This window comes from Rhinoraja longicauda, chromosome 42 (assembly GCF_053455715.1).
Source record: "Rhinoraja longicauda isolate Sanriku21f chromosome 42, sRhiLon1.1, whole genome shotgun sequence".
Lineage (NCBI taxonomy): Eukaryota > Metazoa > Chordata > Chondrichthyes > Rajiformes > Arhynchobatidae > Rhinoraja > Rhinoraja longicauda.
Window position 1 is genome coordinate 5,253,248 of NC_135994.1, and position 26,733 is coordinate 5,279,980.

Below are 26,733 nucleotides of genomic sequence, written 5' to 3' on the forward strand. Positions count from 1 at the left end.
AATTGAAGTGCTGAGCCACCGGGAGATCAGGTTGGTTAAGGCGGACTGAGCGAAGGTGCTGAGCGAAAACGATCGCCGAGCCTGTGCTTGGTCTCACCGATGTAGAGAAGTTGTCGTCTGGAACAGCGGATACAGTAGATGAGGTTGGAGGAGGTGCAGGTGAACCTCTGCCTCGCTTGGAAAGACTGTTTGGGTCCTTGGATGGAGTCGAGGGGGGAGGTAAAGGGACCTGCTTTTTCCCCTCAGTGATACGAATGGCGAAGAACTTTGAAGTGATTGGAGGGGTATATTTTAAACCGATGGGTTAATTGATTCTATTCAGTATGTGAAATGTCACTATCCCGTTCTCTGTTCCTCCCCCCCCTCCTGCCCCCCCCTCTAACTCACGAGAAGAGATATGACTAATTTGAGGAAATGAACTATTTTTGACACACATTCACATGCTCCATCTTAGTACACAAGTCCCTGTCACAGGCTTCCAGTTCCCCTTTGATCAGACGTCCGATTGTCTTTTCGTTTAGAGGTACAGCGCGGAAACAGGCCCTTCGGCCCACCGAGTCTGCGCCGACCAGCGATCCCCGCACACTGACACTACCCCACACACACACTAGGGACAATTTTCACATTTATAACCAGGCCAATGAACCTAGAAACCTGCACGTCTTTGGAGCGTGGGAGGAGACCAAAGATCTCGGGGAAAACCCACGCGGGTCACGGGGAGAACGTGCAAACTCCGTGCAGACGGCGCCCGTAGTCGGGATGGAACCCGGGTCTCTGGCGCCGTGAGGCGGCAACTCTACCCGCTGCGCCAGCGCATGCAGGAGACACGTGCACAAGACACCAAGAGACTGCATTGCTTCATTTACATTACTCAGCACTGGCAGGTGCATGCATCGACTTTCCTTTGCCTGACCACTACCTCATGGCAAGGCGAGGCCTAGGTTCATTATTATCACATGCACCAAGATCTTCCCTATAGGTGACCTTAAGATAAGAAGCCCCCTAAAGGACTTGCTTCTCATTCCAGTCCACTTCAGGCCTACAGGTGGCGCAGCGGTAGAGTTGCTGCCTTACAGCGAATGCAGCGCCTGAGACTCAGGTTCGATCCCGACTACGGGCGCCGTCTGTACGGAGTTTGCACGTTCTCCCCGCGACCTGCGTGGGTTTTCTCCGGGTGCTTCGGTTTCCTCCCACACTCCAAAGACGTGCAGGTTTGTAGGTTAATCGACTGGGTGAATGTAAAAATTGTCCCTAGTGGGTGTAGGATGGTGTTAGTGTGCGGGGATCGCTGGGCGGCGCGGACCCGGTGGGCCGAAGGGCCTGTTTCCGCGCTGTATCTCTAAATCTAAAATCTAAAAACATGCACCTTCTCCTGGGTCTCTGACGTTTCTGTCCTGTACCTCTCATCTATATACTAAAACTCTCGTTTGTTTGTTTGTTTGTTTGTTTGCTCCTGAAATCCAGCCGAAACGGTACACGATAGCGCGATAATTTTAGGCCCACCTTGCTCACCGGCGTCCCTTTGGTGCTGATGGAAGGTTTCATTGAAATCGGTGTTATATTTTTAAAGTTATTCACATTTTAAAGTTTAAATTGACCTCCTAGGGAGGGAGGGGGAGGGTGGGAGAGGGGGGAAGAGAGAGGGTGGAGGAGTGGGGGGGGAGGTGGGAGGGGGAGGAGAGAGGGGGGGAGGAGAGAGAGGGGAGGAGGGGGGAGGAGAGAGGGGGGGGAGAGAGAGGGGGGAGGAGAGAGAGGGGAGGAGGAGGAGGAGGGGGGGAGGAGAGAGGGGGGGGAGAGAGGGTAGGAGGAGGAGGAGGGGGGAGGAGAGAGGGGAGGAGGAGGAGGGGGGGAGGAGAGAGGGGGAGGAGAGAGGGGGAGGAGGAGGTGGGGAGGAGAGAGGGGGGAGGAGAGAAGGGGGGAGGAGAGGAGGGGGGAGGAGAGGGTGCTGCACCAATGCAGGAGAGGTTTGGGCCCAACGGGTCCACTTGGTCCAGTCTAAACTGAGCGTACGCTGAAGTTTCAATGCAATGCATCCAGTCTTGTCTTGTTTACTTGGGCAGCATTGATGATCACACTAAATGTGTTGCTTACAAAAGTTTCGTTTGGTTTAGTTTAGCGACACAGCGCGGAAACACACCCTTCGGCCCACCGGGTCTGCACCGACCCGTGATCCCCGCGCACAAAAACCAGCCTAGACACACCAGGAGCAATTTTTACATTTATACCAAGCCAATTAACCCACAAACCCGCACGTCCTTGGAGTGTGGGAGGGAAACCGGAGCACCCCACGGAGAAAGCCCACGCAGGTCGCGGGGAGAACGTGCAAACTCCGTACAGACAGCGCCCGTGGTCGGGATGGACCCCGGGTCTCCGGCGCTGCGAGGCAGCAACTCTGCTGCAAACCGTGACGTCTTCAATGCTTTGAATGCCACGAGAGGGTTGCACGTGCCACAGCGGGTATACCTGGCGCCAGTGGGCCGGGTAGGATGCGGGGCAAGCAGCGATGGAACACCAATATATTGGAGGCAGTAATCTCGGGGCGGTCACGGTGGCGCAGCGGTAGAGTTGCCGCCTTACAGCACTTGCAGCGCCGGAGACCCGGGTTCCATCCCGACTACGGGCGCTGTCTGTACGGAGTTTGCACGTTCTCCCCGTGACCTGCGTGGGTTTTCTCCGGGTGCTCCGGTTTCCTCCCACACTCCAAAGACGTACAGGTTTGTAGGTTAATTGGCTTGGGTTAAAATTGTAAATTGTCCCCAGTGGGTGTAGGATAGTGTTAGTGTGCGGGGATCACTGGTTGGCGCAGACCCGGTGGGCCGAAGGGCCTGTTTCCGCGCTGTATCTCTAAACTAAACTAAAATAAAGAACTGCAGATGCTGGCTTACACCAAAGATAGACACAAAGTGCTGGAGTAACTCAACGGGTCAGGCTGTATCTCTGGGGGAACATGGATAGGTGACGTTTCACAGAGTGCTGGAGTAAACTCAGCGGGTCAAGGCAGCATCTGTGGAGAACATGGATAGGTGGACGTTTCACAGAGTGCTGGAGTAACTCAGCGGGTCAGGCAGCATCTGTGGGGGAACATGGATAGGTGACGTTTCACAGAGTGCTGGAGTAACTCAGCGGGTCAGGCAGCATCTGTGGAGAACATGGATAGGTGACGTTTCACAGAGTGCTGGAGTAACTCGGCATGGACTCGGTGGGGCCGAAGGGCCTGTTTGCACACTGTATCTCTGAACTAAACCCCAGCAGCCAAGGCTAGCGGTAAGGAGCTCTGAAGCTTTTAATTTTCCAACCCTCTTTACAGTCTACGTTCGGATTATCAGAGAGGTTAAACGCATTTGGATTAAACGTCCTGTCTGTCGTCCTGAAATTCCACCAGGGTTGTCCCAGGGTCACATCTCTCTTCCTGTATTAGCAGCGGGAGGATGTGTAGTGGTGGGAGTGTGCGGGGGCGGAAAAATTGGGGAAAGGATTAGGCGAGAGCATGCAGAATCAACGGCGATCGAGCGTGGAGTTAGACTACAAGACACGCGCAAAATGCTGGAGTAACTCAGCGGGGACAGGCAGCTTCTCTGGAGAGAAGGACAATAAACCAAACTGTCTGTATCTCTAGACTCCTCTGACTCTAGGGTCTGAACAGGGGTCTCCATCCGATGACAGGGGACGTACAACGAGATCTGGGTGTCCTAGTGCATCAGTCACTGAAAGGAAGCATGCAGGTACAGCAGGCAGTGAAGAAAGCCAATGGAATGTTGGCCTTCATAACAAGAGGAGTTGAGTATAGGAGCAAAGAGGTCCTTCTGCAGTTGTACCGGGCCCTGGTGAGACCGCACCTGGAGTACTGTGTGCAGTTTTGGTCTCCAAATTTGAGGAAGGACATTCTTGCTATTGAGGGCGTGCAGCGTAGGTTCACCAGGTTAATTCCCGGAATGGCGGGACTGTCGTACGTTGAAAGACTGGAGCGACTAGGCTTGTATACACTGGAATTTAGAAGGATGAGAGGGGATCTTATCGAAACGTATAAGATTATTGGGGGAGTCCAGAACCAGGGGCCACAGTTTAAGAATAAGGGGTAGGCCATTTAGAACGGAGACGAGGAAAAACTATTTCACTCAGAGTTGTGAAGCTGTGGAATTCTCTGCCTCAGAAGGCAGTGGAGGTCAATTCTCTGGATTCTTTCAAGAGAGAGTTAGATAGAGCTCTTAATGATAGTCAGGGGTTATGGGGAGAAGGCAGGAACGGGGTACTGATTGAGAATGATCAGCCATGATCACATTGAATGCGGTGCTGGCTCGAAGGGCCGAATGGCCTCCTCCTGCACCTATTGTCTATTGTCTATTGAGAGAGAGTCTAGAGATACAGTTACAGTTTGGTTTATTGTCACGTGTACCGAGGTACAGTGAAAAGCTTTCGTCACGTGCGGTCCAGTCAGCGGAAAGACAACGCATGGTTACAATCGAGCCGTCCACAGTGTACGGATACTTGATATGGAAGGGTAAGGTGTGAAAAGGGGCAGATCAAAGCAGACGATGGTCAAGGAAATGTAGAATAGTTCGCTGTTAGCTGAGGGGAGGGTGAAAACGAGACACATCTTCTGTAAAATTAATCAGAACTTACGTGGAGAACTAGGGTGGGGGAGGGATGGAGAGAGAGGGAAAGCAAAGAGAAATCAATATTCATACCGAAGACAGACACAGAGTGCTGGAGTAACTCAGCGGGACAGGCAGCGTCTCTGGAGAGAAGGAAATGGGTGACGTTTTCGGGTCGAGGCCCTTTTGAAGTCCCACTGATCCAGCATTCTGCGTCTATCTTCGGTTTAAACCAGCATCTGCAGTTCCTTCCTATACACAATCAACGTTCATACCGCTGGGGTGTGAGCCGCCCAAGCGAAATATGAGGCGCCGTTCCTCCAATTTGCGCTGGGCCTCACTCTGACAGTGGAGGAGGCCCAGGACAAGAAGGTCAGCCCGGGAGTGGGAGGGGGGGGGTTAAAGTGTTCCTGTATTTGTAAACATTCGCAGCAAACATAGTCAGGCAAAGAGGCAGGTTTCACTTCAGACTGAATTAATAATAATAATAATAATGCATTTTATTTATATAGCGCTTTTCATATACTCAAAGACGCTTTACAGAGATTTAGAGAACATAGGGAAATGAATAAATAGATAAATAAGTAAATAAGTAAACGAACAGAGAAGGGAGACAGAAGGTGAGGTGACCTTCAGTGGTTGAAGGCAAGTACTGAACAGATGAGACTTCAGCGATGTTTTGAATGTGGTGAGTGTGGAGGAGTCTCTAACGGTTTGGGGTAGTGAGTTCCATAGGGTGGGAGCAGCGATGGAGAAAGCCCTGTCCCCCCAGGATCTGAGTTTGGTCCGGATGTGGGGGGATAGGAGATTGGCAGCAGCAGAGCGGAGGGTGCAGGTGGGAGTGTGCCTGTGGAGGAGGTCGGTCAGGTAGGATGGGGCCAGGTTATGGAGGGCTTTGTAGGTCATGAGGAGGATTTTGTACTGGATTCTCTGGGGGGATGGGGAGCCAGTGGAGTTTGTAAAGGACGGGGGTGATATGGTCACGGATCGGGGTGTGGGTGAGTAGACGGGCAGCGGAGTTTTGAATGTATTGAAGTTTACTGATGATTTTTGAGGGGTGCGCCATAGAGGAGGCTGTTACAGTAGTCCAGACGGGAGGTGATGAAGACGTGGATGAGAGTTTCTGCAGCTGTGGAGGAGAGGGATGGACGGAGACGGGCAATGTTTTTGAGGTGGAAGAAGGCTGTCTTGGTGATGTGTTTGATGTGTTTGATGAATTAAGTCCATCTTGGTCTTTCTCCCGAACTCCGCTGCCCGTCTACTCACCCACTCCCCGATCCTGTGACCATATCACCCCCGTCCTTTACAAGCTCCACTGGCTCCCCATCCCCCAGAGAATCCAGTACAAAATCCTCCTCATGACCTACAAAGCCCTCCATAACCTGGCCCCATCCTACCTGACCGACCTCCTCCACAGGCACACTCCCACCCGCACCCTCCGCTCTGCTGCTGCCAATCTCCTGTCCCCCCCCATCCGGACCAAACTCAGATCCTGGGGGGACCAGGGCTTTCTCCATCGCTGCTCCCACCCTCTGGAACTCACTACCCCCAAACCGTCAGAGACTCCTCCACACTCACCACATTCAAAACATCACTGAAGTCTCACCTGTTCAGCACGGCCTTCAACCACTGAAGGTCACCTCACCTTCTGTCTCCTTTTTCTGTTCGTTTACTTATTTATCTATTTATTTTCTATGTTTTAGTAAACCCTGTAAAGCGACTTTGAGTTTTTAGAAAAGCGCTATACAAATGTAATGCATTATTATTATTATTATTATTATTATTTCTATTGAAGCTCATTGTTTAGTTTAGTTTAGAGATAAGGATACAGTGTGGAAAGAGGCCCTTCGGCCCACCGTGTCCGCGCTGACCAGCGATCCCCGCACACTAACACCATCCCACACAGACAAGGGACAATTTGCCTTTGCACCAAGCCATTTATCTTACAAACCTGCGCGTCTTTGGAGTGTGGGTGGAAACGGAAGATCTCGGAGAAAACCCACGCAGGTCACGGGGAGAACGTGCAACGCTGTATGACTCCATGACTCTGCAATGTGGGGGTCAAGCGTTTTAACACAGAGTGTGGTGGGTGTATGGAACGAGCTGCCGGAGGAGGTAGTTGAGGCTGGGACATTTCCCAATGCTTAAGAAACAGTTGGACAGGTACATGGATAGGACGGGTTTGGAGGGGTATGGGCCAAACGCGGGCAGGTGGGACGGGTGTAGATGGGCCGGTGTGGGCAAGTTGGGCCGAAGGGCCTGCTCCCACGATGTATCACTCTGTGACTGTGGAAGATGTGCAGGGTACGTTTTTTCACACGGAGATGGTGGGTGCCTGGAATGAGCTGCCAAGCATGGTGGTAGACCGGTACGACCGTAGCATTTAAGATGCTTTGAGATTGGGCGTGTGGATATGCAGGGAATAGCCACAGAGCCACAGCCAACAATGGACCATTGTGGGCTCCACCTTTCCCTGTTTACCATTGCTTTTTGCACATCTTCCATTCATGTGTCCTACATCTCTCGTTTCCCCTCTCCCCCCCCCCCCCCCCCCCCCCCCACTCCTCTCAACCTGAAGAAGGGCCTGAACAAGACCCACCATTCTCTCCAGAGATGCTGCCTGAGTGACTCCAGCATCTTGTGTCTATTTTAGGCAGGGCAGATGATCCTGGCATTGTGCTCGGCACGGACATTGTGGGCCGAAGGGCCTGTTCCCGTGCGGTACTGGTCCATGTTCCATGTACGAAGGAAGGCTTGTTTTGATTTGATTTTGTGTTGATATCATCGCGTCTCCTGTTCCCCCCCCGGCTCCAGGTTACGGCACAGGAGGCTGGGGAAGAAGGGCGGAGCCCCTCGGACTCTGGCGGTAACGGCAAGCCTTTGGCACTACGACGGGCGTTGGCGGTAACGGCAGGCCTTTGGCACTACGACGGGCGTTGGCGGTAACGGCAGGCCTTTGGCACTACGACGGGCGTTGGCGGTAACGGCAGGCCTTTGGCACTACGACGGGCGTTGGCGGTAACGGCAGGCCTTTGGCACTACGACGGGCGTTGGCGGTAACGGCAGGCCTTTGGCACTACGACGGGCGTTGGCGGTAACGGCAGGCCTTTGGCACTACGACGGGCGTTGGCGGTAACGGCAGGCCTTTGGCACTACGACGGGCGTTGGCGGTAACGGCAGGCCTTTGGCACTACGACGGGCGTTGGCGGTAACGGCAGGCCTTTGGCACTACGACGGGCGTTGGCGGTAACGGCAGGCCTTTGGCACTACGACGGGCGTTGGCGGTAACGGCAGGCCTTTGGCACTACGACGGGCGTTGGCGGTAATGGCAGGCCTTTGGCACTACGACGGGCGTTGGCGGTAACGGCAGGCCTTTGGCACTACGACGGGCGTTGGCGGTAACGGCAGGCCTTTGGCACTACGACGGGCGTTGGCGGTAACGGCAGGCCTTTGGCACTACGACAGGCGTTGGCGGTAACGGCAGGCCTTTGGCACTACGACGGGCATTGGCGGTAACGGCAGGCCTTTGGCACTACGACGGGCGTTGGCACGCGAGGACCATCAATGCCTCCAAGTTCGTTAGCGGCAGCAACGAGGCAAGACAACCCGACCCACCGTCAACGACGTCTCCCGCTCTAGGTAGGAGGACGGATGATTGCAGGCCTCCGCAGATGGGCCGAATGGCCTGTCTTTTTTGTGTTCGATACTGAGCGCATGTATTGCAAGAGAGAGTTGAAAGTTTCGTTTCGAGATACAGGCCCTTCGTGCCCTTCCATTGACTTGATGGCATGGGCACGGTGGCGCAGCGGGTAGAGCCCCTGCCTCACAGCGCCGGAGACCCGGGTTCCATCCTGACCACGGCGTGTGTGTGTGCACGTGCGTGTGTGTGTGCGTGTGTGTGTGCGTGCATGTGTGCGTGTGTGCGTGTGTGTGTACGTGTGTGTGTGCAGGTGCGTGTGTGTGCACGTGCGTGTGCGTGTGTGCGTGTGTGCGCGTGTGATTGCACGTACTCCCTGTGACCACGTGGGTTTTCTCCGGGTGCTCCGGTTTCCGTGTGTGCGTGTGTGTGTGTGCATGTGTGTGCATGTGCGTGTATGTGTGTGCGTGCGTGCGTGTGTGTGTGCGTGTGTGTATGCACGTGCATGTGTGTGCGTGCATGCTTGTGTGCGTGCGTGTTTACGTGCATGTGTGCATGCGTGCGCGTGTGCGTGCATGTGTGCATGCGTGTGTGTGTGTGCAGGTGTGTGTGTGCGTGCGTGTGTGTGCTTGCACGTTCTCCCTGCGACCACGTGGGTTTTCTCCGGGTGCTCCGGTTTCCTCCCACAATCTTCTTCTTCTACTTGCGCTTGAGGCAGCAGAAGTTATGTAACGCCCTCCAGGCGATGTAGCCAGTGCAATGTGCTGTTGTCGAGGGCCGTGAGGTCTACCCCTCCACCAGGGGGACGGAGGACAGTGCAGTCTAACATGCCGTGCTGCGCTGTTTGCTGGTCTGCTCCACACACGCAGGCTGCTGATGGACGCAACCCCCCAACGATGCATGTTGGCGTTGAACCGGCCGACCCCTGTGCGGAGCCGGTTCAGGGCGACCCACTCAGCGGGGCATGTCCGAACCGGGTGGGGCCGTGGTGTTCGGTGCGACAGTGAATTGAGGAGGTGGCGATGTCTGTTCCCAGCTGGTTCTCCATGCTCCTAGTATGTTGAAACCGGAGCCACAGAGGGTCGCTGCGTGACGGGAGAAAGGGTGACGAGATGACAGGCATTGAGGTCCCAGTGCCCGTGAATCCTGGGCGAGATGGTGCAAAGGATGTTTGGCGTCCGATGGGGCCTTGCACACCATGGTTGCACACCAGCCTATGAGTGAAGAACTCTCTGCGAAGCTTGGCGGGTGCGATACCTGCGGAGATCCGTGGGAGTAGGGCGTCGGCAGCCAGTGATGATCAGCGTGGGGTCGTTGAGGGTGGCTCAGCCCCACAATGATATGCAGGGTTGTCAGCTAATTGCCCACTGGTGTGTCGGGAGTGGATGGGAAAGTGGGATAACGAAAGTGGTGTGAACAGGTGATGGATGGTCTGGTTCTTATTCATTCTTAAATGTATTGAATTTTGGTTTATCATGTTATCTGTGTGTACTCTGTTGTGTATTGTGTTCAAAGGCGTGTTCTGGTGCTGATACTGAGAATTTCATTATGTGTAAGAAAATAACTGCAGACGCTGGTACAAATCGAAGGTATTTATTCACCAAATGCTGGAGTAACTCAGCAGGTCAGGCAGCATCTCGGGAGAGAAGGAATGGGCGACGTTTCGGGTTTCGACTGAAGAAGGGTCTCGACCCGAAACGTCACCCATTCCTTCTCTCCTGAGATGCTGCCTGACCTGCTGAGTTACTCCAGCATTTTGTGAATAAACACCTAAGAATTTCATTGGTCCGTTTAAAGAATAAATACTAGCACAGTGGCGCAGCGGTAGAGTTGCTGCCTCACAGCGCCAGGGAGCTGTCTGTACGGAGTTTGCACGTTCTCCCCGTGACCTGCGTGGGTTTTCTCCGGGTGCTCCGGTTTCCTCCCGCACTCCAAAGACGTCCGGTTTTGTAGGTTAATTGGCTTCGGTAAATATCGTAAGCAGTCCCGAGTGTTTTTATTAGAGATGCGGCGCTGAAACAGGCCCTTCGGCCCACCGGGTCCGCGCCGACCAGCGATCCCCGCACACTAACACTATCCTACGCACACACACACACCAGGGACAATTTACAATTTTACCGAAGCCAATTAACCTACAAACCTGCGCGTCTTTGGAGCGTGGGAGGAAACCGGAGCGCCCGGAGAAAACCCACGCAGGTCACGGGGAGAACGTGCAAACTCCGTACAGACAGCGCCCGTAGTCGGGATGGAACCCGGGTCTCCGGCGCTGTGAGGCAGCAACTCTACCGCTGCGCCCCTAGCGTGTGTAGGATACTGCTAGCGCACGGGGTGATCGCTGGTCGGCGCGGACTCGGTGGGCCTGTTTCCGCGCTGTGTCTCTAAAGTGAAATAAAACTCGGCTCTTGAGCGTTGAGCCATGGCGTGCCATCTCTGGAGAGGTGGAGAGGAACGAAGAGGGACTGTGTCAAGGCAGGGTTGGCGACAGGGAAATAAACACCTCCTTGGCCTGGCCCCATCCGGTCTGAGACAAAGTGCCGCCATTCCCGATTGTTATGTCCTTGTGTGCATCAATCGAGCTATTCTCCATCCGTGACGTTCTAGCGTTGGGAATGTAAATACTACTTTGTCGGTTTCCTGGCTGAAAACCTGCACATCCTTTGTCCTGAAGTTAGTCTCCGAGTTGCCGTGGAAACCACTCCACTGCTTTGGCACGGCGGCCCAGTAGGTGGAGCCGCTGCCTCCCAGCGCCGGAGACCCCGGGTTCGGTCCCGACCGCAGGCGCCGTCCGTGCGGAGTTTGCACGTTCTCCCCGTGGGTTTTCTCCGGGCGCTCCGGTGTCCTCCCGCACTCCGAAGACGAGCAGGTTTGTCGGCTAATTGGCTTGTTTACAAATGTCCAAATGTAAAATGTAAACTTGTCCCTCGTTGGTCAAGTCAAGCCCGTTTCCGCGCTGTACCTCTGACCTAGACTGCTAGTGCGCTGAAAGCGACGATTGTTTGTGCCAAGGTTTTCGTGAAGAGTGGAAGGAAGAGGGGATGTTCAACGAGATCTGGGTGTCCTAGTGCATCAGTCACTGAAAGGAAGCATGCAGGTACAGCAGGCAGTGAAGAAAGCCAATGGAATGTTGGCCTTCGTAACAAGAGGAGTTGAGTATCGGAGCAAAGAGGTCCTTCTACAGTTGTACCGGGCCCTGTGAGACCGCACCTGGAGTACTGTGTGCAGTTTTGGTCTCCAAATTTGAGGAAGGATATTCTTGCTATTGAGGGCGTGCAGCGTAGGTTCACTAGGTTGATTCCCGGAATGGCGGGACTGTCGTATGTTGAAAGGCTGGAGCAATTAGGCTTGTATACACTGGAATTTAGAAGGATGAGGGGGGATCTTATTGAAACATATAAGATAATTAGGGGATTGGACACATTAGAGGCAGGAAACATGTTCCCAATGTTGGGGGAGTCCAGAACAAGGGGCCACAGTTTAAGAATAAGGGGTAGGCCATTTAGAACGGAGATGAGGAAGAACTTTTTCAGTCAGAGAGTGGTGAATGTGTGGAATTCTCTGCCTCAGAAGGCAGTGGAGGCCAATTCTCTGAATGCTTTCAAGAGAGAGCTGGATAGAGCTCTTAAGGATAGCGGAGTGAGGGGGTATGGGGAGAAGGCAGGAACGGGGTACTGATTGAGAGTGATCAGCCATGATCGCATTGAATGGCGGTGCTGGCTCGAAGGGCTGAATGGCCTACTCCTGCACCTATTGTCTATTGTCTATTGTCTATTGTCTATTGACGCACACAAAATGTCTAGACTAGGAGACACCAGCCGCGGCAGCCCGGTGATGTGGTGCCGTCTGTTAGATCTTAACGCGCTTGTGAGCTCGAAGACTTTGTTTTTCCAATTTCCTTCTTGAAATGAAAACAAGTTTCGAAAGGAAGGTTCTCAACCAGGATACCTTTGATTTAAAGACTTCTGATTGCAATCACCATCCTTTGAGTGCGCAATGTGGCGTTCCTTGCGAAAACAATCCTTTGGCAGAAGCAAAGCTCAAGTCGCCTAGGAACGTTCCTTTTTCTGGCTTCACAATTTGCGGCCCTTCGATCCTTTAGTCTCACGCCTGCTGTTTTTTCTCGCCTCCGTCCGGCCTGTCACAAGACCCGTCTCCTCCTGCCTTCCCCTCTTGCCGAGAACCGGGGAACTGCTGCTGCTGGTTGGCCGAGGATAGGCACAAAAGCGTAGGTTCACCAGGTTAATTCCCGGGATGGCGGGACTGTCGTATGTTAGACAATAGACAATAGGTGCAGGAGGAGGCCGTTCGGCCCTTCGAGCCAGCACCGCCATTCAATGTGATCGTGGCTGATCACTCTCAATCAGGACCCCGTTCCTGCCTTCTCCCCATACCCCCTGACTCCGCTATCCTTAAGAGCTCTATCCAGCTCTCTCTTGAAAGCATCCAACGAACTGGCCTCCACTGCCTTCTGAGGCAGAGAATTCCACAGATTCACAACTCTCTGACTGAAAAAGTTCTTCCTCATCTCCGTTCTAAATGGCCTACCCCTTATTCTTAAACTGTGGCCCCTGGTTCTGGACTCCCCCAACATTGGGAACATGTTTCCTGCCTCTAACGTGTCCAATCCCTTAATAATCTTATATTTCAATAAGATCCCCCCTCATTATACCTGCCACCCTTTGCCACTGGGGGGTGGTCTCCCTCCCCCTGTGTGAGGGGCGTCTCTCTCCACCACACCCTGCCCTCCAATGTCCAGCAGCGGAGGGACCCTAGACTGTGGTCGTCCCCCACAGAGCCTTGAGGTTGGCTGCACCAAGCTTCAGTGCGTCCCTCAGCACGTACTCCTGCAGTCTGCAGCGGGCCAGTCGGCAACATTCCACAGAGGGCGTGCAGCGTAGTAGGTTCACCAGGTTAATTCCTGGAATGGCGGGACTGTCATATGTTGAAAGACTGGAGCGACTAGGCTTGTATACACTGGAATTTAGAAGGATGAGAAGGGATCTTATAGAAACATATAAGATTATTAAGGGGTTGGACACGTTAGAGGCAGGAAACATGTTCCCGATGTTGGGGGAGTCCAGAACCAGGGGCCACAGTTTAAGAATAAGGGGTAGGCCATTTAGCAAGGAGATGAGGAAAAACTGTTTCAGTCAGAGAGTTGTGAATCTGTGGAATTCTCTGCCTCAGAAGGCAGTGGAGGCCAATTCTCTGGATGCTTTCAAGAGAGAGTTAGATAGAGCTCTTAATGATAGCGGAGTCAGGGGGTGTGGGGAGAAGGCAGGAACGGGGTACTGATTGTGAATGATCAGCCATGATCACATTGAATGGCGGTGCTGGCTCGAAGGGCCGAATGGCCTACTCCTGCACCTATTATCTATTGTCTATTCACGAGTTATAGGGGTAGAATTAGGCCATTCGGCCCATCGAGTCCACTCCGCCATTCAATCATGGCTGATCTCTGCCTCCTAATCCCATTGGTCCTGCCTTTTCCCCGTAACCCCTGACACCCGCACTAATCAAGAATTTGTCAATCTCTGCCGTAAAAATTATCCACTGATTTGACCTCCACAGCCCTCTGTGGCAATGAATTCCACAGATTAACTAGCCTCTGACTAAAGAAGTTCCTCCTCATCTCTTTCCTAAAAGAGCGCCCTTTAATTCTGAGGCTGTGCCCTCTGGTCCTAGACTCTCCCACTAGTGGAAACATCCTCTCCACATCCACTCTATCCAGGCCGCTCACTATTCGGTACGTTTCAATGAGGCCCCCCCTCATCCTTCTAAACTCCAGCGAGTACAGGCCCAGTGCCAACAAACGCTCATCGTATGTTAACCCACTCATTCCTGGGATCGTTCTCGTAAACCTCCTCTGGACCCTCTCCAGAGCCAGCACGTCCTTGCAGTTGATATTAAGCTGGGGGGTAGTGTGAATTGTGAGGAAGATGCAATAAGGCTGCAGGGTGACTTGGACAGGTTGTGTGAGTGGGCGGATACATGGCAGATGCAGTTTAATGTAGATAAGTGTGAGGTTATTCACTTTGGAAGTAAGAATAGAAAGGCAGATTATTATCTGAATGGTGTCAAGTTAGGAAGAGGGGATGTTCAACGAGATCTGGGTGTCCTAGTGCATCAGTCACTGAAAGGAAGCATGCAGGTACAGCAGGCAATGAAGAAAGCCAATGGAATGTTGGCCTTCATAACAAGAGGAGTTGAGTATAGGAGCAAAGAGGTCCTTCTACAGTTGTACCGGGCCCTGGTGAGACCGCACCTGCTGTGTGCAGTTTCGGTCTCCAAATTTGAGGAAGGATATTCTTGCTATTGAGGGCGTGCAGCGTAGGTTCACTAGGTTAATTCCCGGAATGGCGGGACTGTCGTATGTTGAAAGGCTGGAGCAATTAGGCATGTATACACTGGAATTTAGAAGGATGAGGGGGGATCTTATTGAAACATATAAGATAATTAGGGGATTGGACACATTAGAGGCAGGAAACATGTTCCCAATGTTGGGGGAGTCCAGAACAAGGGGCCACAGTTTAAGAATAAGGGGTAGGCCATTTAGAACGGAGATGAGGAAGAACTTTTTCAGTCAGAGAGTGGTGAAGGGGTGGAATTCTCTGCCTCAGAAGGCAGTGGAGGCCAGTTCGTTGGATGCTTTCAAGAGAGAGCTGGATAGAGCTCTTAAGGATAGCGGAGTGAGGGGGTATGGGGAGAAGGCAGGAACGGGGTACTGATTGAGAGTGATCAGCCATGATCGCATTGAATGGCGGTGCTGGCTCGAAGGGCTGAATGGCCTACTCCTGCACCTATTGTCTATTATCTATTGTCTATATGGGGCCCAAAACTGCTCACAGTACTCCAAATGCGGCCTGACCAGCGCCTTATACAGCCTCAGCATTTTACATCTCTGTTTCTGTATTCCATTTTTAAGTCAGTGTATATATTTAAGGCAGAGATAGATAGATTTTTGATTAGCATGGGTTATAGACAATAGACAATAGACAATAGGTGCAGGAATAGGCCATTCGAGCCTGTACGCACCGCCATTCAATGTGATCATGGCTGATCATTCTCAATCAGTACCCCGTTCCTGCCCTCTCCCCATACCCCCTGACTCCGCTATCCTTAAGAGCTCTATCTAACTCTCTCTTGAAAGTATCCAGAGAATTGGCCTCCACTGCCTTCTGAGGCAGAGAATTCCACAGATTCACAACTCTCTGAGTGAAAAGGTTTTTCCTCATCTCCGTTCTAAATGGCCTACCACTTATTCTTAAACTGTGGCCCCTGGTTCTGGACTCCCCCAACATTGGGAACATGTTTCCTGCCTCTAACCTATCCAACCGCTTAATAATCTTATATGTTTCGATAAGATCCCCTCTCATCCTTCTAAATTCCAGTGTATACAAGCCTAGTCGCTCCAGTCTTTCAACCTACGACAGTCCCGCCATTCCGGGGATTAACCTGGTGAACCTACGCTGCACGCCCCTTATGGGAAGAAGGCAGGAGAATGGGGCTGGGAGGGAGAGATAGAAACATAGAAACATAAACAATAGGTGCAGGAGGAGGCCACTTGGCCCTTCGAGCCTGTACGCACCGCCATTCATCGTGATCTTGGCTGATCGTCCACAATCAGTAACCCGTGCCTGCCTTCTCCCCGTATCCCTTGATCTTGTTAGCCCCTGGAGCACTGTCTGACTCTCTTTTAAATTCATGGAATGGCGATGATTGAGTGGCGGAGAGGGATCGATGGTCCTGCTCGTGAGGAAGTCAGTGGGCCGAGTGTAAACAGCAGGCGTGAGCCATGAGTAACATCGATGCTCCCAACCTCGCCGAGAGGCCTTATCTGATTCCCGATTGTTCTGTTGGCAGCCTCTTATCGGGAAGGCGTACAAGTCACCCAATCCGGCGTATCAGTTTTATTTTCAACGCTGTGAAAGATTGGGCTGCCCTCTGGTAATGTCAACGAGCTGCAGGCTTCCAAAAGGTGTGGACCTTCCGTGCTGTCAAACAATGGGGCTGGGAAAGGGCTGGGAAGCAGCTGGTGTTAGCACGCAAAGCCCGACCAGAGCACGTCCTGTTCCAACTTATCTCTTTCCCCCCTCCCCCCCCCCCCCCCCCTTAATCACAAAGCATCTGTTTCCTGTACAAAGTTCATGGAAAGTCATCCACCTCTTTCTGACGACCTCACCTGGGATTTATTTATTTATTCATTATTAGCATAGAAATGTAGAGACATGGACAATAGGTGCAGGAGGAGGCCATTCGGCCCTTCGAGCCAGCACCGCCATTCATTGTGATCATGGCTGATCGTCCACAATCAGTAACCCGTGCCTGCCTTCTCCCCATATCCCTTGATTCCGCTTGCCCCTAGAGCTCGATTTAACTCTCTCTTAAATCCATCCAGTGATTTGGCCTCCACTGCCCTCTGTGGCAGAGAATTCCACAAATTCACAACTCTCTGGGTGAAAAAGTTCCTTCTCGCCTCAGTTTTAAATGGCCTCCCCTTTATTTTTAGACTGTGTAAGTGTGGCCCCTGGTTCTGGACTCGCCCAACATTGGGAACATTTTTCCTGCATCTAGCCTTTTATAATTTTATACGTCTCTATTAGATCCCCTCTCGTCCTTCTAAACTCCAGTGAATACAAGCCCAGTCTTTCCAATCTTTCCTCATACGACAGTCCCGCCATCCCGGGGATCAATCTCGTGAACCTACGCTGCACTGCCTCAATTACAAATAGCAAAATATTTTTATTCAGAACAGAGTTAAATGACATAGCAATGAACATGCGGACGTACATTTTAAATAAATCAACGCACAGATGAAAAGACACACGTTGATAAGAAACACTCAAATAATACACAAAGGAAAAATACAAGAATATACAGAAACATAAAAGAAATATAAATATATTTTTTAAAATAGTAATACAAAATCCCGAGAATCCAACCACACCATCAGTCACACACCCCACCCTGGCTAATTAAGAATAAAGACTGCACCTACACACAACAGAACTTAACAAACCAGCCCTTAGTCCGGCTGAACCTGCAAATCTGTTACGTATGATAAAAAAGGTTGCCATTTGTGAAAAGATCTATCAGTACATCCCCTCAATGTATGTTTAACTTTCACAAGTTGAAGAAAAAGCACTGCATCTTTGAGCCACTGTGACACAGAGGGAGGGTTGGGAGATTTCCACTGCAGGAGTAGGCGACGTCTGGCTATTAAAGATGTAAAATTGATCATTTCCTTTTGCACAGAGTTTAATCGACCCGACTCACCTGGAGTCCCAAAGATGGCTGCCAATGGACAGGGCTGTACATGTACTAAAGTAGCCGGGACAGAAATTATGTAATCGTGGACAAAGGAAAAACATATGGCTCAAATGACAGCGTGGGCCCGAACTTCTATCACGTTTATCCTCACCCCTCTGGATAAATCACCTGGGATTTTTAACTCATCCCCGGCCTAGTCGGCCGTGAGGAAACGCCAGGCTCGCCCTCTGTGGGTTCATGAGTTCCGTCTGAAGAGAGGGGTCTCGACCCGTAAACGTCGCCCATTTCCCTCTCCCCAGAGGGTCGCCAACTGTCCCGTATTAGCCGGGACATCCCGTATTTTGGGCTAAATTAGTTTGGTTTGTCCCGTACGGGACCAGCCTTGTCCCGTATTGGTAGGGGTTGCCAACGTCCCCGCTCCCAAAGAAAGGGCATAGGGTGGCGCCCCACGTGACCTCACCCAGCCAGCGGCCCACATGCTCCCGCTCCACCGATGGCGGCCGCCCGGGCCCGGGCAGTGACGTCACCTTGTCCCGTATTGGCAGGGTTGCCAACTTCCCCACACCCAAAGAAGGGGCAAAGTGTGGCGTCGCCACCCCGCGCCCCACGTGACCTCATCCCAGCCAGCGGCCACGTGCTCCCGCTCCACCAATGGCGGCCGCCATTGGTGGAGCGGGAGCACGTGGCCGGTGGCTGGGCGAGGTCACGTGGGGTGTAGGGTGGCGACATCACCCTTTGCCCCTTCTTTGGGAGTGGGGAAGTTGGCACCTCTCTGCTCGTCCCGCTGAGTTACTCCAGCACTTTGTGTCCATCTTCGGTCAATTAGTTTGGTTCAGTTTAGAGATAAAGCGCGGAAGCAATGGAAACAGGTCCCGTCTTTTAAAACAGGAAGAGGGAATAACTGTGTAGGAACGAGGTCCTTCTGCAGTTGTACCGGGCCCTAGTGAGACCGCACCTGGAGTACTGTGTGCAGTTTTGGTCTCCAAATTTGAGGAAGGATATTCTTGCTATTGAGGGCGTGCAGCGTAGGTTCACCAGGTCAATTCCCGGAATGGCGGGACTGTCGTATGTCGAAAGACTGGAGCGACTAGGCTTTTATACACTGGAATTTAGAAGGATGAGAGGGGATCTTATCGAAACGTATAAGATTATTAAGGGGTTGGACACGTTAGAGGCAGGAAACATGTTCCCAATGTTGGAGGAGTCCAGAACAAGGGGCCACAGTTTAAGAATAAGGGGTAGGCCATTTAGAACGGAGATGAGGAAAAACTTTTTCAGTCAGAGAGTTGTGAATCTGTGGAATTCTCTGCCTCAGAAGGCAGTGGGGGCCAATTCTCTGAATGCATTCAAGAGAGAGCTAGATAGAGCTCTTAAGGATAGCGGAGTCAGGGGGTATGGGGAGAAGGCAGGAACGGGGTACTGATTGAGAATGATCAGCCATGATCACATTGAATGGCGGTGCGTACAGGCTCGAAGGGCCGAATGGCCTCCTCCTGCACCTATTGTCTATTGTCTATTGAAGGAACTGCAGATGCTGGTTTACATTCAAAGGTAGACACAAAATGCTGGAGTAACTCAGCGGGACAGGCAGCATCTCTGGAGAGAAGGAACGGGTGACGTTTCAGGTCGAGACCCTTCGTCAGATTAAGAGCCAGGGGAGGGGGAGACACAGAGATATGGAAGGGTAAGGTGTGAAAACGAGACATCAAAGGGGACGAAGGTCAAGGAAAATGTAGAACAGATCATTCTTAGCTCGGGGCACACAAAGATAACATTTAATCAGGAGGACAGTCAGACTGGTCGGAGAACTGGGAAAGGGGAGGGGATGGAGAGAGAGGGAAAGCAAGGGTTACTTGAAGTTAGAGAAGTTAGAGGCCACAGCTGGAGTATTGTGTACAGTTCTGGTCACCACATTATAGAAAGGATGTGAAAGCTTTGGAGAGGGTGCAGAGGAGATTCACCAGGATGCTGCCAGGGATGAAGGGCCTCGGCTATGAGGAGAGACTGGGCAGACTGGGGTTGTTTTCCCTGGAGCAGAGAAGGCTGAGAGGGGACATGATCGAGGTGTACAAGATCATGAGGGGCATAGATAAGGTAGATGGCAGGGGAACTTCTTCCACTGGTGGAAGGTTCAACAACGAGGGGACATAGATACAGGGTAAGGGGAGGGAGGTGTCGGGGGGATGTGAGAAAGAACTTTTTCACCCAGAGGGTGGTTGGAGTCTGGAACTCACTGCCTGGGGTGGTGGTGGGGGCGGGAACACTCACAACGTTTAAGAGGCATTTGGATGGGCACTTGAAATGCTACAACATTCAGGGCTACGGTCCAAATGCGGGAAAATGGGATTAAAATTAGACTGTGTTTGGTAACGGGCGGCACGGACACGATGGGCCGAAGGGCCTCTTTCTGTGCTGTAGGACTCTATGACTCTATGACTCTAAGTCAATGTTCATAACGCTGGGGTGTAAGCTGCCCAAGCAAAATACGAGGGTGGACACAAAATGCTAGAGTAACTCAGCGGGTCAGGCAGCATCTCTGGAGAGAAGGAATGGGTGGCGTTTCGGGTCGAGACCCTTCTTTAAACCAGAATCTGCAGAAGACGAGGTGCTGTTCCTCCAATTTGCGCTGGGCCTCACTCTGACAGTGGAGGGGGCCCAGGACAGAAAGGTCAGCCTGGGAATGTTGCTCTCTGTTTCTCTCTTCACGGATGCTGTCTGGCCTGCTGACTGTTTCCGGCGTTGTTGTGAGAATTTCTTTCGCTCCTTTGGCATCTCTCCAACACAGTTGCACAGAGGGTCTGGGTACTGAGGCTGGTTCTGTGTACAAATACTTTTGCGTCGGGGCGGGCTGGAGCTGAAACCGGAGCTCCCAGACAAAACCCACACACAGTCACAGGGAGAACGTACACCGATCATCCAAAACATTATGCCCACCTGCCCAATATGCTGTTGGTCCTCCGTGTGCAGCCCCATACGCAGCAGGGTGCGATGCACTGTGTGTTGTGACACATTCCTCCCGTGACCACCATTAACATTTTCTGTGACTTGTGCCACAGTCGACCTTCTGTCGGTTCGGACCAGACGGGATAGCCTTCGTTGCCCTCGCGCATCGATGAGCCTTGGGCGCCCAACACCCTGCCTGTCGCCGGTTTGTGGTCTGTCCCTCCTCGGACCACTGTCGGTCGGTACTCACCACTGCTGACCGGGAGCACCCCACAAGCCTTGCCGTTTCAGAGAAGCTCTGACCCAGTCGTCTGACCCATAACAATTTGGCCCTTGTCAAAGTCGCTCGGGTCTTTACTCCTGCCCATTTCTCCTGCATCCAACACGTCAACTTCAAGAACTGACTGTTCACTTGCTGCCTAATATATCCCACCCCTTGACAGGTGCCATTGAAACAAGATAACCAATGTTATTCACTTCGCCTGTCAGTGGTCGTAATGTTTTGGCTGATCGGTGTACAAACTCCGCACAGACAGCGCCCGTGGTCGGGATCGAACCCGGGTCTCAGGCGCTGTGAGACAGCGGCTCTACCCGCTGCACCGATTGTGAATTTGATAAAACCTACGGTAAGATGCGATCACTAAAACTGCTTGTCTCCCTCATCTCGCAGGTCTCCAATGGCGGTGAAATCATTCCTTCTCTGCGTGCTGTCATCTCTTGTTTGGCCGCCGCTGCTCGTAAGAGGTGATCGTCCAGACGGTAAATCTCTCTCGTTGCTTCGTGTTCCCACAAAACGACTCGAGGGGCCTGAGCTACAGGGAGAGGTTGAGCAGGCTGGGGCTCTATTCCCTGCAGTGCAGGAGGATGAGGGGGGATCTCGTGGAGATGCATAAAATCATGAGAGGAATAGATCGGATAAAAAAATGCACAGCGCAAGAAGGAACTGCAGATGCCGGTTTAAACCGAAGATAGACACAAAGTGCTGGAGTAACTCAGCGGGACAGGCGGCATCTCTGGGGAGAAGGAATGGGTGACGTTTCGGGTCGAGACCCTTCTTCCAGACTGGTTAGGGATAAGGGAAACGAGAGATATCGACGGTGATGTGGAGAGATGAAGAACAATGAATGAAAGATATGCAAAGAAGTAACGATGATAAAGGAAACAGGTCTTCATGAGCTGTGTGCTGGGTGAGAACGAGAAGCTGGTGCGACTTGGGTGGGGGAGGGATAGAGAGAGAGGGAATGCCGGGGCTACCTGAGGTGAGAGAAATCAATATTCATACCACTGCCCAAGCGAAATATGAGATGCTGTTCCTCCAATTTGCGTTAAATGCACAGTCTTTTACCCAGAGTAGGGGAATCGACAACCAGAGGACATAGGTTCAAGGTGAGGGGGAAAAGATTTAATAGGAACTTGAGGGGTAATTTTTTTCACACGAAGGGTGGTGGGTGTATGGAACGAGCTGCCAGAGGAGGTAGTTGAGGCTGGGACTATCACCACATTTAAGAAACAGTAAGACAGATTATCCCGAGTTGAGGAATCGAGGACCAGAGGACATAGGTTCAAGGTGAAGGGGAAAAGATTTAATAGGAACTTGAGGGGTAACCATTTCACACGAAGGGTGGTGGGTGTATGGAACGAGCTGCCGGAGGAGGTAGTTGAGGTAGGGGCTAGTGCAACGTTTAAAAAACATTTAGACAGGTACATGGATAGGACAGGTTTAGAGGGTTACTAGACCAAGTGGACCCGTTGGGCCCAAACCTCTCCTGCATCTCCCCCACTCCCCTCTCCCCCCCTCCCCTCTCCCCCTTCCTCCTCCCTCTCCCCCCTCCCTCCTCCCTCCACTCCACTCCCCTCCCCCTTCCCTCCCCCTCTCCTCCCCCTTCCCCTCGCCCCCTCCTCTCCCCCCCCCCCACTACATCCCCCTCAACCGCCCTTATCCTCCCCCTGTCCCTCCCCCCTCCCTCCCTAGGAGATAGATTTAAACTTTAAAATGTGAACAACTTAAAAAATATAACACCGATTTCAATGAAACGTCTTCCATTAGCACCAAAGGGACGACGGTGAGTAAGGTGGGCCTAAAATTGTCGCGCTATCGTGTACCGTTTTGGCTGTAGTTCAGGAACAAACAAACAAACAAACAAACAAACAAGAGTTTTAGTATATAGATGGGCCAAATGCAGGCAGGTGGGACTCGTGCGGATGGGGCATGTTGGGCCGAAGGTAGACACAAAAAGCTGGAGCAACTCAGCGGGACAGGCAGCATCTCTGGAGAGTTTCGGGTCAATGGTTCAATGGTTCAGATCAGGAGAAGGGTCTCGACCCGAAACGTCACCCATTCCTTCTCTCCGGAGATGCTGGCTGACCAGGCTCAGAGATGAAGTGATGGCCCATTGTATTTTTCACCACCAGGTCCCAATGTTACCGAGTGTGTGTGCGAAGGTGAAGATTGCGCGGGAGATCGGTGCTTCGGCAAGTTCTGCTTTCAGACACTCACCATTCTGGATGGGTATCAGGTTCATCACAGGGGATGTCTCAACGACACCAGTGCTGTGAGATGCCACCCACCGTCAGCTCCACAGGAGACCACCCTCTGTTGCACAGATGCCCTCTGCAATGCCAATGTCAACTCAGTGCCCACTCGAGGAGGTATGCCAACGCCCGGTGTGTCAAGCGAGATATTTGATTTTACAGAAGCCACAGAATTGGGTGACGTACAAATGCCTGGGGTAGAGTTGCCGCCTCACAGCGCCAGAGACCCGGGTTCCATCCTGACCACGGGCGCTGCCTGCACGGAGTTTGTTCGTTCCCCCTGCGGTCTCCTGACCGCGGGAGAAGACGGCAGGGGAAGAGAAAAGACATTGTGGCCTTCCATCACAGTGAGGAGGTGACTGGAGGAGGCTCACTGTGATGGATGTTTCTTTTTGTTTGGTGTTGGTTTATGATTGTATGTGTTATTGCATTTTTATTGATTATTCGTATTGGTCTTATTGTTGAACTGCGGGTAATGTTTCACTTCGCTGCACATTTATGTGTATGTGACAAATAAGTTGACTTTTGACCCGCGTGGGCTTTCTCCGGGTGCTCCGGTTTCCCCCCAGCACTCCAAAGACGTGCCGGTTTGCAGGTTAATTGGCTTCGGTGCAATTGTAAAATTGTCCCTTGTGCGCGGTGGATAGTACAAGTGCGCGGGGATCGCTGGTGGGCGCGGTCTCGGTGGGCCGATGGGCCTGTTTCTGCGCTGTATTGCTAAACTAAACTCAGCTGAAGTGGACTCGTAATGCCACAGCTGACTGCGTGCTTCTCATTTCCAGAGGCGCTGACAGAGACCTTTGAGTGCGTTTGTGAGAACGGCTACTGCAACACAGACACCTGCATCGGGCTCAAGTGCTTTGTCGCCATCGTCATTGAGCACCTGGACGAGGTGACGAGGGGCTGTTCCAATGTCCGAGAGCAGCCGTGTGGGCATCTGACCCCTCGCAGCCGCTCCACGTGCTGCACGGGCGATTTCTGCAACCGCAACCTGACCGTGAGCGCATTCGAAGGTGGGCCGCTGCATTTTCTGCTGCGTTTATTGCGTGGCGTCGGAGGCCGAGGGGACACCTCGGTATCGGGTTGCCAACTGTCCCGTATTAGCCGGGACATCCCGTATTTTGGGCTAGATTGGTTTGTCCCGCACGGGACTGCCCTTGTCCCATAGTAGTAGGGTTGCCAACTGTCCCGTATTAGCCGAGACATCCCGTATTTTGGGCTAAATTACTTTGTCCCGCACGGGACCGCCCTTGTCCCGTATTAGTAGGGTTGCCAACTTCCTCGCTCCCAAATAAGGGACAAAGGGCGACGTCGCCGCCCCCGCGCCCCCACGTGACCTCACCCAGCCAGCGGCCACGTGCTCCCGCTCCACCAATGGCGGCCGCCCGGATCGTTTCCTTGAGCACCTTCGCACAGTCCGCCTGGGCCTACCTGACCTCCCGGTTGCCAAACACTTTGACTCCCCCCTCCCATTCCCACACCGACCTTTCTGTCCTGGGCCTCCTCCGCTGTCAGAGTGAGGCCCAAACGCAAAATTGGAGGAACAGCACCTCATATTTCGCTTGGGCAGCTTACACCGACGCGGAAGATAGACACAAAGTGCTGGAGTAACTCAGCGGGTCAGGCAGCATCTGTGGAGAACATGGATAGGTGACGTTTCACAGAGTGCTGGAGTAACTCAGCGGGTCAGGCAGCATCTGTGGAGAACATGGATAGGTGACGTTTCACAGAGTGCTGGAGTAACTCAGCGGGTCAGGCAGCATCTGTGGAGAACATGGATAGGTGACGTTTCACAGAGTGCTGGAGTAACTCAGCGGGTCAGGCAGCATCTGTGGAGAACATGGATAGGTGACGTTTCACAGTGTGCTGGAATAACTCAGCGGGTCAGGCAGCATCTCTGGAGAACATGGATAGGTGACGTTTCACAAAGTGCTGGAGTAACTCAGCGGGTCAGGCAGCATCTGTGGGGAACATGGATAGGTGACGTTTCACAGAGTGCTGGAGTAACTCAGCGGGTCAGGCAGCATCTGTGGAGAACATGGATAGGTGACGTTTCACAGAGTGCTGGAGTAACTCAGCGGGTCAGGCAGCATCTGTGGGGAACATGGATAGGTGACGTTTCACAGAGTGCTGGAGTAACTCAGCGGGTCAGGCAGCATCTGTGGGGAACATGGATAGGTGACGTTTCACAGAGTGCTGGAGTAACTCAGCGGGTCAGGCAGCATCTCTGGAGAGGAGGAATGGGTGACGTTTCGGGTCGGGACCCTTCTTCAGACTGGTCCAGATTCAGCAGTATGAATATTGACTTCTCTAACGTCCCTGCGCCAACCCCTCTCTCTCCGCTCCTCCCCCACCCTCGTCGTGTGCTGGACTTGGGTGCCACCTTCTGGCAAGAGCCTGCAACTACATCTTGACTGGCAAGATGGCAACTCTGGAAAGCTTTGGTGCAGGGGCTTGCATTGGTAACTTGACAATATTCTCCACGTCACAGAAACAAACTATGTGCACACATGTAGCGTATTTCATGCTCAGAGCTTTCAATTCGAGATAGTTATTGAAATGACCCAGGTGGTTGTGTTTTGCCCGGACCATCACACAAACCTAGGGTACAAAACCCGATCTGGATTATGGACCAGATGTGCAACAGTAAAACCAGACATGGATCTACAGGAGGGGGTGGGGGGGGGTGATTGAATGATCTGATTAAATGCTGGTATCACAAAATGCTGGAGTAACTCAGCAGGTCAGGCAGCATCTAGGAGAGAGGGAATGGGTGACGTTTCGGGTCGAGACCCTCCTTCAGACTGGTCTGGACCCAAAGCGTCACCCATTCCCTCGCTCCTAGATGCTGCCTGACCCGCTGAGTTACTCCAGCACTCTGTGAAACGTCACCTATCCATGTTCTCCACAGATGCTGCCTGACCCGCTGAGTTACTCCAGCACTCTGTGAAACGTCACCTATCCATGTTCTCCACAGATGCTGCCTGACCCGCTGAGTTACTCCAGCACTCTGTGAAACGTCACCTATCCATGTTCTCCACAGATGCTGCCTGACCCGCTGAGTTAATCCAGCACTCTGTGAAACGTCACCTATCCAAGTTCTCCACAGATGCTGCCTGACCCGCTGAGTTACTCCAGCACTCTGTGAAACGTCACCTATCCATGTTCCCCGGAGATGCTGCCTGACCCGCTGAGTTACTCCAGCACTCTGTGAAACGTCACCTATCCATGTTCTCCAGAAATGCTGCCTGACCTGCTGCGTTACTCCAGCATTTTGTGATACCTTCGATTTGTACCAGCATCTACAGTTATTTTCCTACACTGATTAAATGCTGGAATATGTTGGGGGAGAGGGGTGGGGAGGGGGGGGGGGGGGACTGCAGATGCTGGTTAAAATCGAAGGTAGCCACAAAATGCTGGAGTAACTCGGCGGGTCAGGTGGCATCTCAGGAGAGAAGGAATTGGTGACGTTTCGGGTCGAGACCCTTCTTCAGACTGATGTCATGGGAGGGGGCGGGACAGAGATAGAAAGTAGTCGGAAACAGGAAGACTAGTGGGAGAACTGGGACAGGGGAGGGGATAGAGAGGGAGGGAAAGCAGGGACTATCTGAAGTTAGAGAAGTCAATGTTCATACCGCTGGGGTGTGAGCTGCCCAAGCGAAATATGAGGTGCTGTTCCTCCAATTTGCGCTGAGCCTCACTCTGACAATGGAGGAGGCCCAGGACAGAAAGGTCAGTGTGGGAATGGGAGGGGGAGTTGGT

The 26,733-nt window shown here is 52.5% G+C and overlaps 1 protein-coding gene across 3 annotated transcripts in view; it reads left to right on the forward strand.

The window, feature by feature from the left end:
• The window catches only part of LOC144612059 (activin receptor type-1-like), a 60,550-nt gene that overhangs the window by 16,696 nt on the left and 17,121 nt on the right, over positions 1 to 26,733 (forward strand). The window contains exons 2-5 of one of the 3 annotated variants that reach the window (XM_078431581.1): positions 7,407 to 7,458; positions 21,110 to 21,198; positions 22,852 to 23,088; positions 23,754 to 23,984. In XM_078431581.1, coding sequence (XP_078287707.1) covers positions 21,117 to 21,198; positions 22,852 to 23,088; positions 23,754 to 23,984 — 550 coding nt within the window. In that variant the 5' untranslated portion in view covers positions 7,407 to 7,458; positions 21,110 to 21,116. The remainder of the gene's footprint in view (positions 1 to 7,406; positions 7,459 to 21,109; positions 21,199 to 22,851; positions 23,089 to 23,753; positions 23,985 to 26,733) is intronic. The other 2 variants (XM_078431580.1, XM_078431582.1) reach the window with 2 other exon arrangements.